The sequence below is a fragment of the Neoarius graeffei genome, chromosome 2 (assembly GCF_027579695.1).
Source record: "Neoarius graeffei isolate fNeoGra1 chromosome 2, fNeoGra1.pri, whole genome shotgun sequence".
Classification (NCBI taxonomy): Eukaryota; Metazoa; Chordata; class Actinopteri; order Siluriformes; family Ariidae; genus Neoarius; species Neoarius graeffei.
In genome coordinates this window covers 1,246,221-1,260,305 of record NC_083570.1, presented here as the reverse complement: position 1 = coordinate 1,260,305, position 14,085 = coordinate 1,246,221, and the positions used below count along the sequence as shown (strand labels likewise).

Here is a 14,085-nt window from a genome sequence, read left to right as displayed (position 1 = left end):
GTCTAAACCGGGGAACAGGGGCGCTGCGCCCTCTTACTCTCGGCGTGCGCCCTCTTACCGAAATGCCGATTGAACCCCAAGTCACACTTAGGCCATGCACTTGTATGCTACTGCACAACATGCAATCTCTCAGAACGATCATTTCTCCGTGAAAACATCCCAGCAACACCACGTGACAATGTGTCTGATCATCAAATACGTTATAATTGCTCCAAAAATATTCCAATCATAGTAGATACACCGCCAGACGGTGCAAAAACAATCCGAATTGGCGTTTTCCAGACTGAGGCGCCATGTTTGTTTACTTGTCGCGGCTGCTCTCGCGAGATTTGACATGGGTTACATACAAGGTCAGCTGACTTGTAGAGCGAGATTTCTCGAGACTGAATGACCTTTCACCCACCGGCGCGGGAGCTTTTGACAGAAGTAGTCCGCGAGTTGTTTTTGTTGACACTTGGGCATTTAAAGATGTCATCCCGCGGCACGAAACGGAAGAAAGCCGAAGACTGTCCGGGGCAGAAGATGATTACTTCTTTCTTTTCAATGTTGACAGACAATTTGTTACAATTTCCCTCTCAGATAGCCTCAGAATGTCCCATTGTAGCCTCAATTTTTCAAAGGCTTCGCACGGCGGAGAGGGGGGGACAACCAGCACCATCCCACCCCACCCCCAGCTTCGCTCCCTCGCCATGGTGAGCGCCCTCGTACTAAATTTTTCTAGAAAAAACCCTGGTATATACTGGCCTAGGCTATTTTACACCTTGGGTATAGTTTGGCCTAGGACAGTTTGTCCCCCCGGGGTATACTCTGGCCTAGGCCAAACTATACCCAGGTTCAATCTGGGCAGGGGTTAATTTGGCCTGCTACACCAGAATGTGCAAAAAAAAATTCAGAGTGAGAGTTTAGTCGGTGGGGGAAAAAGCTGGCCTTATGGTGTGAGGTTTTGGTTCTGATGGACCGCAACGTCCTACCAGACAGGAGTGATCCAAAACATTTGTGTCTTGGGTGAGAGGGGACGGCCACAATCCTTTATGCCCCCCTCAGGGTTCTGGACTCGTACCAGTCCTGAAGAGACGGAAGGTTGCATCCGATCGTCCTCTCAGCAGAGCGAATGATGCACTGCAGTCTACCCTCGGCCCTGGCAGAGTTCAAGATTCAAAGATTCTTTATTGTCAATTCACTATATATCCACAATGTTTGTAACGGAGAAGGTGCTAGAAGAGCAGCTTATGAGGTGAATATGAACAGTAGTGCAAATGAGCAATAGCAGCAGATACAGCCATAATGCAAATGATTGTAGTGTGATGTGCAAACGGATGAGGTAGTTTTCTTGTGTGAATGAATGTGTTACAGACTGGGGGGGAGGGGCAGGGTAGAGTTCAGCATCCTGACAGCTCGGTGGATGAAGCTACTCAGTAGTCTTGTGGAGCGGGCCCAGAAGCTCCAGTACCTTTTCCCTGAGGGCAGGAGGCTGAAGAGTGAGTGTGAAGGGTGGGAGGTGTCACCAGCGATACTGATGGCTCTGCGGGTCAGACAGGAGTGATAGATGCCCGTAAGGGACGGCTGAGGGGTACCAATGATCTTGCTGGCCGCATTCACTATGCGTTGCAGAGTCTTCCGGCAGGAGGCACTGCAGCCTCCGTACCACGCAGTGATGCAGCCAGTGAGGACACACTCAATTATGACCCTGTAGAAAGAGCACATGATTGGGGGGGTGGGAGTCATGCAGTCCTCAGTTTGCAGGTTCCACCCCCCCCATCATGTGCTCTTTCTACCAGTGATGGTGTGGTGAGGATGGACTCAAGGAGTGATGGAGGAGGTGGTGGTGGTGTAAAAGTGCTCCATCATTGTCTTTGGCAGATTGAACTTCTTCACCTGACACAGGAAGAACATCCTCTGCTGTGCTTTCTTGGTGAGAGAGCAGGTATTCGTCTCCCACTTGAGGTCCTGAATGATTGCAGTGAAGTGGAAATACTCCACTGGGGAGTCAAACAGGGTGATGAGGGAGGGTGTGGCAGAGCTCCTCCTGGAGTCTACACTCATCTCCACCATCTTTAGAGCATTGAGCTCTAAGTTGTTCTGCCTGCACCAGGACACCAGATGGTCAATCTCCCACCTGTCAGCAGACTCCTCATCAGAGAGGAGTCCAGTGAGGGTGGTGCCATCTGCGAGCTTCAGGAGCTTGACGGACTGATGACTGGAGGTGCAGCTGGTGGTGTCGAGGAGAAAGGACACAGCCTTGGGGGGGATCCGGTGCTGATGATTCAGGAGTCAGAGACGCGTTTCCCCAGCATCATGTGCTGCTTCCTTTCAGACAGGAAGTAAGTGATACACCTGCAGGTGGAGTCAGGCATGCTCAGCTGGGAGAGCTTGTCCTGCAGAAGAGCCAGGATGATGGTGTTGAAGGTGGAACCAAACTCTACAAACAGGATCCTAGTATAGGTTCCTGAGCTATGATCCTGTTTTGTGGATTTCAGTTCCACCATCAACACCACTCTGTTAACGACTTGCGCCTGGCCAACCAACTGAATGAGTTCTACTGTCACTTTGAAAAACAACGGGACTGTCCTGATCTCCTCCCCGGTGACTCCACACTCCAGCTCTTGCCCACTTACCCCACTTCTACTGGCTTCTTTTCTACCTCTCACCCTGGAGGCCCCATCCCCACCCCTCCCCTCCCCTCCACCACTGCCTCAACTCTCTCTATTCTGGAAAGGGACATTTAAGAAGCGGAACCCCTACAGTTTGTAGTCTGAGCCCTTTCCAGACAGACGCAGAGGCTGAGAACTGGTGTTGGAGTTTCTCAGAGTACAGTCGTTTAGCTTCTGTCACCGCCTTCCTAGACCTGTTCCTGTCCCCACTTCTGTACCCTTCTTCCCTCTGCACCTTTACCTGTCTGAGCTGATCTGTGAACCAGGGTTTGTCATTACTGTAACTCACCCTGGTTCATGATGGAACGCAGCAGTCTTCACAGAAGCTGTCGTCGGACGTCACAGCCTCTCATCCAGACTGTTGGTCGCAGTCCTGAACATGTCCAAGCATGCCTGAAGGTTCTCCACATCTCTGATGTCCTCACTACAGGTTTCCTCAGCTTTAATTTCCATCAGGTGGACCATGACTTGGTCAGAGGGGGACGGCGTGATCGGCACTGCTGACTGGAGTGGAGCGGTGATCCAAAATATTCTCCTCTCTGGACAGGCACTTAATAAACTGTTTGTAAACCAAGATGAAGGGTGGAGAGAGGTGGAAAGTCCGTGATGGTGGAATATAATGATCATGTTCGTTTGATGTTAATAATAATCATCATTCTGCTTCCCACTGAACCCAGATTTGTACTTTAGCATGCGTTGTTTTGGAGACATCGTGGTCATGAAAGAATCAGTCTGACCTCAGGATTATCTCAGAAAGCTGCGTTTATCTTTTCTCTCTGACACACAAACACACCTTTTGCACTGAGGTTTAGAGGACGGAAAATGTGAATTAGATTACGCATATCACCAGTTAGTTTGTTTAATGAAGCCTTTCTATTTTTATAGCCTAAACATTGTACTAAGTCTCTGACTGATGGATATTTGAGAGAGCGAGAGCGAGATTGTGCTTATTCCAATGTAAGGAACAGATATTCCAGCATTAATCTGGTTAATTCTACGTATGCATCTAATTTTTTAACGTATTTTAAATTGTATATGAATTATGTATACTAAAGTTAAAAAACACATCTGAGGGAAAACAGTTAAAAGTACGTTTTGAGCACAGTATATGCTCATTAATATTCACTAATCAGTATTCACCAGGCACTCATTAATATTCATTTTACACTCACTGTCATTAACGTGTCTCTGTGTGTTTTGTGTTTCAGGCGGCAATTAAAGGGAAGCTTCAGGAGTTGGGGGCATATGTGGGTAAGCTCCTGATATACACTCTGTATCCTTTAGGTGTGCGTTTTAAACCGTGTGTGAGAGACCGTGTGTGTTCTCTTATCCCAGACGAGGAGCTTCCTGATTACATCATGGTGATGGTGGCCAATAAGAAGAACGCTCAGCAAATGGCTGACGATCTCTCGCTGTTTCTGGGCAACAACACCATCAAGTTCACCGTGTGGTAGGACTAACATCTGCACACAGCTGCACCACACCTAGACACAGCTAAATGACCTCAAGTTCACAATGTGGTACGACAGCTACACACAGCTAAATGACATCGTTAAGTTCATCATGTGGTAAGACGACTACACAGCTTCGCAACACCACCATCAGTTTGACCGTGTGGTTAGACAGTTACAGTGGGGCAAAAAAGTATTTAGTCAGTCACCAATTGTGCAAGTTCTCCCACTTAAAAAGATGAGAGAGGCCTGTAATTTTCATCATAGGTACACTTCAACTATGAGAGACAGAATGGGGGGAAAGAATCCAGGAAATCACATTGTAGGATTTTTAATGAATTTATTTGCAAATTATGGTGGAAAATAAGTATTTGGTCAATAACAAAAGTTCATCTCAATACTTTGTTATATACCCTTTGTTGGCAATGACAGAGGTCAAACGTTTTCTGTAAGTCTTCACAAGGTTTTCACACACTGTTGCTGGTATTTTGGCCCATTCCTCCATGCAGATCTCCTCTAGAGCAGTGATGTTTTGGGGCTGTCGCTGGGCAACACGGATTTTCGACTCCCTCCAAAGATTTCCTATGGGGTTGAGATCTGGAGATTGGCTAGGCCACTCCAGGACCTTGAAATGCTTCTTACGAAGCCACTCCTTCGTTGCCCGGGCGGTGTGTTTGGGATCATTGTCATGCTGAAAGACCCAGCCACGTTTCATCTTCAATGCACTTGCTGATGGAAGGAGGTTTTCACTCAAAATCTCACGATACATGGCCCCATTCATTCTTTCCTTTACACGGATCAGTCGTCCTGGTCCCTTTGCAGAAAAACGGCCCCAAAGCATGATGTTTCCACCCCCATGCTTCACAGTAGGTATGGTGTTCTTTGGATGCAACTCAGCATTCTTTCTCCTCCAAACACGACAAGTTGAGTTTTTACCAAAATGGTTTCATCGGACCATATGACATTCTCCCAATCCTCTTCTGGATCATCCAAATGCTCTCTAGCAAACTTCAGACGGGCCTGGACATGTACTGGCTTAAGCAGGGGGACACGTCTGGCACTGCAGGATTTGAGTCCCTGGCGGCGTAGTGCGTTACTGATGGTAGCCTTTGTTACTTTGGTCCCAGCTCTCTGCAGGTCATTCACTAGGTCCCCCCGTGTGGTTCTGGGATTTTTGCTCACCGTTCTTGTAATAATTTTGACCCCACGGCGTGAGATCTTGCGTGGAGCCCCAGATCGAGGGAGATTATCAGTGGTCTTGTATGTCTTCCATTTTCTAATAATTGCTCCCACAGTTGATTTCTTCACACCAAGCTGCTTACCTATTGCAGATTCAGTCTTCTCAGCCTGGTGCAGGTCTACAATTTTGTTTCTGGTGTCCTTTGACAGCTCTTTGGTCTTGGCCATAGTGGAGTTTGGAGTGTGACTGTTTGAGGTTGTGGACAGGTGTCTTTTATACTGATAATGAGTTCAAACAGGTGCCATTAATACAGGTAACGAGTGGAGGACAGAGGAGCCTCTTAAAGAAGAAGTTACAGGTCTGTGAGAGCCAGAAATCCTGCTCGTTTGTAGGCGACCAAATACTTATTTTACAGAGGAATTTACCAATTAATTCATTAAAAATCCTACAATGTGATTTCCTGGATTCTTTCCCCCCATTCTGTCTCTCATAGTTGATGAAAATTACAGGCCTCTCATCTTTTTAAGTGGGATTCTTTCTCAAGAGAATTCACAGTGCATCAGTACGTTGAATATTTCTCCATCACTGATGGTCACAGGTGTGATGAATGAGTACAGAGGAGATGTGATTGTGTGTTACAGGTTACATGGAGTGCTGGAGAAGCTCCGATCAGCTGCAGTAGGTATGACTGACACACACGTAGTTTATGTACACATTCATCATCACTCTGAATAAGAAACCTCATTATTTTCTGTTCTGCGTTTAGAACCCGCCTCTATCCGCACTAAACAACTCCCGTCTGATACCAGCACATCCAGTCGGGAAGAGCACAAAGGGGAGGAGTCTCGAGCTCTCACTGTGTCCAGCTCGCGCTCTGATAGGTTAGAAGGACGGGTGTCTAGCTCCGCCCACGAGCACCATGGCAGGTGACTGTATGTTTTAGTGCGTTCTGGTCAGGGGTTTAATATGTGCATGTGTGCTAACACACACACATTAACGTGTGTTTCAGGAGAGCATCCTCTGACCGCTCGTCCTCCAGACTGACCTCCGCAGTAAAGCCTCTGCTCGAACACTCCACTGAAGCCATCATCGACATCAAACCTGATCTGGAGGACGATGACCTCATTACCAATGACCCCAGATTCACCACTTCTGGGAAGCCCCACCCCTTAACCAGCCGTTCATCCGATCGGAGTTCGGGAAGAGCTGAGGAGAGTTACAGGTCGTCTGAGGTCATGAGAGGTCAGGAAAGGTCGAGCTCTGTTTATGGGCGGAGCTACAGAGAAGGTAGCAGTAAGGTGAGGAGTTCCAGATTACTTATTATTATTAAATGTTGCAATTACATTTGTTAAATATTCATGTGGTTTATGCTGATTAGGCAACTAACCGAATAAACATTTTAATAACTAATCTGTTCATCCAGCCATCAATTTCGTTTTGCTCTGATTGCTAAAAAAAAATAAATAAATCACGGTTTGATCAGTGTAAGTTTTTTAAATTACTTTTATTGGTGCATGAATTTGCTCAATGTTGTTTTCTCACTGTAAAAATGGGATCAAAAAAAGGAATGGAGGTTTTGTAGCGTTTATTTATTTGTTTTTATGTATTTTACACCCCCCCGATCTCACAGCAGGAAGAATTTTCACGGAAAAGGAAAGCTCCCATGGCGAGCTCTGTGGTTCGGATTCAGAAAGGTCAGGAGCAACTTTATGAGAGCGACGAGGACGAGGAGGATGAGGAAGATTACGGCGTGCCGAGTCGAGTTTCTCTGCCACCGAAACCAGAGCGCAAGTCTGTTTCAACTTTCCCTTATTATAATTTTTTTTTTTTTAAGGTGTTTGTGCAAATACATTTGGGGCTCTGCAGCCGACCAACACACACACACTGATAAGACAGTCCGGCCCGTTTCAGAAACCATAAGCTTCAAAAGCCGTTTGATTCAGCTCCTCTTTCTGTGTCCCAAGGGGAGATCGTTAGCACAGAGCCTAATCTAGGGCGCGTAATACGCGTTTTTTTTATCTGTCTGTCGCACATCCACTTTTCGGGCGCGAGAGTGATGTCGCGCATTTATAAGTAGAGAGCGTGTAGTCGCGTTTTACTGAATCTTGTGCGTATCAATTTGTCAGCACCCGCTAGCAAGCACTGCGGTAAATATAGCGTTGTTTACACACCTATCGGAAAGGACTGAAGTATTCCGAATGGTTTATTCAGCGGGTAAAACAGTTTTCTGAACTATTATATCATTGGCCACTGAACCGGAAGACAGTGCATCTCAACCAATCGTGTGAAGTGTTTTAAAAATACCCAAAAGCACATGGCATATCGTTCTGTCTCATCCAAACATAACGATCAGAGCCTCCAGGATTTCGCGATTTGCAACATCAACGCAAATTCAACCAATCCCCGCGAATTCAGGGCGGTGTTGCAATTCTATCCAATCACCGCAACTTTCCCGCAAATTTGACCAATCGTTGGCGTCGTCTTGCGGTGACGTCGACAAACTACCTTCCGCCTTACTTCCGTGCATACGTTCAAGAGAAGCAGCATGTGCGCAGTGTTGCCAGATTGGGCGGTTTTAAGTGCATTTTGGCGGGTTTTGAACATATTTAGGCTGGAAAACGTCAGCAGTATCTGGCAACACTGCATGAAAGTGTGTTATGTTTACAGTGAAGGACTGTGTGCACTTTTTTTTTTAACTTGATACAAGAAATTAATGGATGCCAACATTTTTGCCAAAATGGTATTTTATTTTCCATTGTTTGTTTTTTTTTTTCTTCTATGAAGCCTGAGCCATTTATTTTATTAGTTTATAATTATTGTTTAATTTAGTCTTCAGGAGAGACTGCCTGCACACAGTACTAGTATTAATAGTGTTTTTTCTTACAAGAAAGCTGAGGCATTTATATTATATTTTAAGGTAACTTCATGTTGTGCTGTGAGGTTCTCTGCACTTCATACCTGCAAACTAGTCACCTTTCGGCGAAATTCGCCGTTTTGATCCCAAAATAGGTCACTTGTGTGAATCGTGTAGATCCGAGGAGTTTTTTTTTTTTTTGGTGCGCGAGGCTACGTTGCCGAACATTTGGTTTCAATGTACTACTACTTTTCTCCTCACACCCACATTCAGACCATTTCCGCCTTCTTCATACTTCAAACGTCTCTCTGATTGGATGACATTCCAACGAGCCAATAGTCTTACAGAACGCTGGACAGTATCCGCGAATTGTAACTGAATAGAGGCGGGGTTTTCTTGAATACGGGTGTGTATAGGAGGATGGCAGAGATCATCCAAACGCAATGCAGAACGGGACACTGAGTCTTGAAAACAGCTCACGGAATCATATTTTTTCCGGAACTCTATATTACATCTGGAGACGGAAAAACATATTTTTAGTATGCGGAGAAAGCTGTGTTACGATGAGTGCGATTTAAAGAGGCTTTAGGGTGTTTTTTTTGGTACCTGTGATTCGGTGGTCTGTGAGTCGCGTTTTTATGACGTAAGACGCAAGGGGCGGGGCTGTTACGTTTGAACCGAACGCGCGACACGGAAGATGTTTCTGTGGGCTGAAACAAAACAGAAAAAAATGTCAAATCAGTTTGAATAAAGTCATTTTTTGTTGAACATAAGGATCTATAAACGCGTGTTTTGGGTAAGAGAAATCATTTTTATGTGAAACTATTGGTGGGATTGTCAAAATTATAACATAATATGTGTTGATCTCGGTTGTATTCAGAGAACCAGTTAGTTGTGTGAGTGAGAGAGATTCTCTCTCACTCACACACACACACACACACACACACACACTCTCTCACACCATGAATTTGGCAGCACTGAAGGAAAGGAGGGCTGAATTTGGTGTGCTGCTGGTAATGGGGCAGAGGTGGTGAAGAAGAATAGCATGGCGTGAAAGAGGCACATGGCAGAGCAGCATAAACGTGCCCTTGAACGGCTTGTTCGGGCCAAAAGGTCTAAAAAATGATAAACTGGTCTGCTGAAGAAAGTTTCCAGTGTCACACTTCAAAAATTACTTTTTTAAATTCAAATTTTACTTTTTTATACTTTTCCTTCCTTAATGGTAATGTAATGAGGTGTCAGATGCAAAACTGAAAATTGCAAAGCTAAAAATGAATAAATCTCGTCTTTGTTTTAAATGTTGTCTTTTCCCTTTATTGTCCTTGATCGCGCGCTGTTTAAGGGGGCCGGGGGGTTACCGGTAGTTTGTCACCTTTTTCAACCCTCATGAGTTTGCAGGTGCACCAACAGATGCATTTGGATAAGTAAAGCCTATTTTTCTGCATTTTTGTAGTCCTGGTCATCTTACACATTCTACATGATTGCTAGATTTTTTTTTTTTGTTTAATTTTTCTTGTTGACAGTTCAATTTAGTATTATGTTAATGATATTCTAAAAGTAAAGATTAATAAAACTGTTCTGTTTATATATGTACTCTTGAAAATATCTACCAGTGTATTACTTATTTTTCTGTCCCCGCTAACTGGAACAAACGAGGGATATTCTTACCCATGTTAATATTTTCTGTCCCCTGTTTCTACAACTAGTGAGGGATCTGTCCCCTGTTTTCAAATTCCTAGATTAGGCTCTGTAGCATTGCGCCATCCATCATTGCGCACTCCGGCCCTGCGCAGCTCACAAGCAGTGATTCGGGACTGAGCCGTCCGCGCTGTTTTTCAGCATGACCAACGCCAGCGAATCAGGAAGGTGGATGTCACAGTGACGTCGTCCAATGACGACGTCAGCTAGAGCTCAGCACTGCGTATCCTCGTTTCTCAATGTTTACACAGCACCGGATCAGATACGTACCGGGCTGAATACGTGGGCCCTGGCGGATTCAAACTGTTCCGCCTGTGGAGTCGTTTCCCGGCGTTTTAATGTGCACGGACAGTGCATCCGCGACGAAAACGATACGGTCTAATGTAAACACCACCTGAGTATCATCACTTATTGCTTGAAAACTGCCTTTGTGAATGAATATTCATGAAGAAAGTGCTACCTGATTGGCTGGTGGCAGAGGGGGGTGGGGTGAGCAGTGGCACATCATCACTGAAAGGAACGGATGCTCAGATCAGCTGATTTGAACAGGGCTGTTTAGACAGGGTGAGAAGGTGCTGTGGTGCTTTACCTGTATTAGTTAAGGTGTGTGTTTTGTTGTTGTGTTTCTACAGACCATCTCTGCCTCCAGCAAAACAGGCCAACAAGAATTTAATCCTGAAGGCTATTTCTGAGGCTCAGGACTCCATCAGCAAGACCACAGCTGCGTACACCAGTGAGAGAGACACACACACACACTTTAAAAAAAAAAAAAACATCTCAATCTCATGTGTAATCTCAGAATCTCACTGCAGTTTGTTTGTGTGCCGTTCCCTTGGCAACCACACAGTCCCTCAGCGACAGACCGTTCCTGTGGCGCCACGAACGCGATCAGCGAGTGATGACCTGAACAGAGCCGCCATCCGATTGGTCCAAGAGCACCTGCACGAGCTCCTCCCACAGGAAGCGCAACACACCCGCCCAAATAGTGAGACTCCGCCTCTTGAACAGACAGCACACCAAAGCAATTCTCATTAAAGTGAGCCCTTTATTCTCTCTCTCTCTCTCTCTCTCTCTCTCTCTCTCTCTCTCTCTCTCTCTCTAGTCCCTTCTCGCTCTCTGGCCTCACGACTGCAGCAGGATCTGCCAGATGATGGGAGCAGAGAGCAGCAGTTTGGTAAGATTTAACTCGATATCCCCTACAGCGATTTATTTTTCTCAGTAAAGATGACCTCACTTCCTGTTGTGTTCAGAGTTGCACCTGTTGGAGACGGCGAGACTGAAGGCTCTGGACACTCGCTCCTTCATCGTCAGGAAACCAGAGCTGGAACAGAATCCACCAATCAGGAGCAGGCTGGAAGTTGTTGATCAGGAGGAGGCCCCGCCCACCACTCCACGCACAGTGCAGGCCAGGTGAGCTTTCATTAGTTCTGCACGTTACCTCCAGAACACGTAGGAGAATAGCGGCGACGACGACGACGGTGGTGGTGATCTTGCGCATGTGCCTCCTCAGAGAAAGATCCGAGTGCAGTCCAAAGTTCATCGTGACGTTAGACGGGGTGCCGAGTCCTCTCGCCAGTCTCACTGAACACGACATGGACACTGACCACACCCCCATGACCTTGGACCCCTCAGCCGAGCACAGGACAAAACCAGTGCACCTCAGCATGACCTCTGACCTCTCGTATGATGGTGAGGGGATGGACACGCACACTCTCTCTCTCTTGCTAAAACTGGATTGGCCAATCATGTGACCGTTAAACCCATAGGATACTGTGTGAGAGATTCTCTGTTTCTCAGATGAAGGGATGATGATGGAGGGAGAGGAACAGATGGAGGAGGAACCAGTGCAGGTGAAGAGACAAAAGGTTCTGGAGCGCTGCAAGTTCTGGCCCGCATGTAAGAGTGGAGACGAGTGTGTGTATCACCATCCTACAACACAGTGCAAGTATGTGTGCACACACACACTAGTGATTTCCTGTAAGGTGTGTGTGTGTGTATAACCTGTGTGTGTGTGTGTGTGTGTGTAGGACGTTTCCCAGCTGTGTGTATGGAGAGAAGTGTCTGTTCATCCATCCTAACTGTAAATACGACAGCAAGTGTTCCAAACCCAGCTGTCCGTACACACACGTCAGCCACAGAGCCCTGCTGCAGCCTCCCAAACCAGGTGCGTTTAAGATTTACATCGGAAGTGGGTGTGGTCTATACCAGAAAGGAGTCCGTTTTTCACAAAATATAACAGTTTGCAGATTGTGTTATTCTTCCTCGGCCTCGTCTACATCACTCAAGACACCATGTAGAACTTTCTGGAAATCTGATGCGACAGAATTAAAGTGCTGATGACACGAACATGACTCTATGCAATTTCTTAAATAAACTATACAAACATGTTAGATTTCTGTTATAATTACGTGAAAAGAAGCTGTTACGCAAATATCCAACTTTTAATTGCACAGCGCAAGAAAACTGGGCCCGTGGCTCGCGGCCATGCTGTGACGTCAGCGGAAGAACACGCCGCTGTTCTACTCAATGGAAATGGCGCATGAAAACGCCGGTGAACTCTCTAGTGCTAGCTCTTCCTCTTCTGGGAGTCTAGAATTGTGCTGATCTCTTCCGAATAGAATCTATGATGCCTACCCTTTGCCTCTCGTTGCTAGGCGGCAGTTACATGAAAGCCGCAAGCTTTCACAAGACTGATATCACGCCGACTTTATGATTATCATGTAGAATCTATAGCTCTACGTACCTTTATCTTATGTCGTTTCACGACACGTGTTCTGACAGGAGGACTGTCTTTGGATCCGGCGTAGCTACTAGTAGACCCTTCCGGAATACTGGCAGTGTTGCCAGATTGGGAGGAATCCCGCCCAGTTGGGCAGTTTCAAGTGCATTTTGGGCTGGAAAACGTCAGCAGTATCTGGCAACACTGTGTCGGCACTGCTGATGGTAGCAGCACACGTTTGTGCTGAACTGAACACCCAAGAGATTCCTTTAAGCTGGGAAGGGTGTCAAAACAATCCAAATCCAAGTGTTCAGAGCACAGGACGGATGTTGGTGAGGGCTCCCACTTGTCACGAGTGCGCCTGACTTGCAGCTCGGGATCTCTCAGAAACTTGAATAAACTTACCCCATCCTTGTGGGTTTTGGAGCAAAAGCCGGCAACACAACGCGAAGGCATAATAACTAATATACATGTCTAATAAAAATACTAATAATGATAAACTGAACACCTGTCGCATCAACAACAAACTGGTAAGTTAGGAGGAAGGTTCTTTCGCTGACGTCATATAGCTCCTCCTCCTCTTTCGTCTCCTGGGTGCTGCAGCCCCGTCAAATTTGCCCAAATAGCTGCCTTCGTGAATTAATATATGGATCATCGGGAATTGTTATAAAACATCGCCAAACGTGTCATCAGCACTTTAAGCTCGACAACAAACTTAGTCTGAAACTAAAATGTAAGAAAAACTTCAGGCTGTAGGGTTTGACTCCTTCCCTTTATCATCAGAGCTCGGCGTGCTGGATGGACAGGCCACGCCCACAAGAGACAAGCGTGAACAGAGAGCAAATAATGGTGGGTTTATACAGGAACATGGGAGAAATCTGGTTTTATTTTGGCGCTCGGGGTACTGGAGCCAACAACCCATGATCATGGCTGCATCATTGTAGTGTTATTTTACAACATTGTGTGTGTGTGTGTGTGTGTGTAGCTCCTCCTCAGTCCAGCAGTGTGTGTCGTTTCTTCCCGGAGTGTAAGAGGACAGACTGTACCTTCTATCATCCTAAAGTAAGTTCATACTCCGTGTGAACATTAAAGACCGCTATTTCAGAGATTAGTGAGCCCAGTTAATCACCTGTGTGTGTTGTAGCTATGTCGCTTTGCAGCACACTGTCACCGTGCAGGATGCACCTTCTACCATCCACCAGCCTCCGTACCACCCAGACATGCCCTCAAGTGGACTAAAGCTCAGGCCAGGTATCTCTCTCTCTCAGAACTTCAGCTTTCTTCCATGCTGTTAACATCTGGGGAAAACCATGTGTGTTTTGTCCCACAGCTGAAACGGACATGCGGCTTCATCATTCCTGTCTGTAGAGCCTGATCACCACTGAACCTCAGGAGCCTGTTTTTTTTTTTTTAATTATTATTCTCAATTCTATGTTTTGATTGTTTTTAAAAAAAAACTGGATTTTTTTTTTGTAGATTGCCTCATTCTGGCATTAAAAGATGATGAATAAAATGATTGTGGGCATGTTGGA

At 46.0% G+C, this 14,085-nt stretch overlaps 1 protein-coding gene across 4 annotated transcripts in view; it reads left to right on the top strand.

Moving 5' to 3' along the window:
• The window catches only part of zc3h14 (zinc finger CCCH-type containing 14), a 24,643-nt gene extending 10,558 nt beyond the window's left edge, over positions 1 to 14,085 (top strand). The window contains exons 2-18 of one of the 4 annotated variants that reach the window (XM_060913549.1): positions 3,860 to 3,902; positions 3,987 to 4,101; positions 5,924 to 5,964; positions 6,049 to 6,208; positions 6,292 to 6,580; positions 6,913 to 7,073; positions 10,467 to 10,567; positions 10,682 to 10,819; positions 10,937 to 11,008; positions 11,085 to 11,244; positions 11,345 to 11,523; positions 11,632 to 11,779; positions 11,862 to 11,998; positions 13,337 to 13,402; positions 13,539 to 13,615; positions 13,698 to 13,804; positions 13,884 to 14,085. In XM_060913549.1, coding sequence (XP_060769532.1) covers positions 3,860 to 3,902; positions 3,987 to 4,101; positions 5,924 to 5,964; positions 6,049 to 6,208; positions 6,292 to 6,580; positions 6,913 to 7,073; positions 10,467 to 10,567; positions 10,682 to 10,819; positions 10,937 to 11,008; positions 11,085 to 11,244; positions 11,345 to 11,523; positions 11,632 to 11,779; positions 11,862 to 11,998; positions 13,337 to 13,402; positions 13,539 to 13,615; positions 13,698 to 13,804; positions 13,884 to 13,887 — 1,998 coding nt within the window. In that variant the 3' untranslated portion in view covers positions 13,888 to 14,085. Of the gene's footprint in view, positions 1 to 3,859; positions 3,903 to 3,986; positions 4,102 to 4,128; positions 4,220 to 5,923; positions 5,965 to 6,048; positions 6,209 to 6,291; positions 6,581 to 6,912; positions 7,074 to 10,466; positions 10,568 to 10,681; positions 10,820 to 10,936; positions 11,009 to 11,084; positions 11,245 to 11,344; positions 11,524 to 11,631; positions 11,780 to 11,861; positions 11,999 to 13,336; positions 13,403 to 13,538; positions 13,616 to 13,697; positions 13,805 to 13,883 lie in introns of those variants that run through there. The other 3 variants (XM_060913551.1, XM_060913550.1, XM_060913553.1) reach the window with 3 other exon arrangements.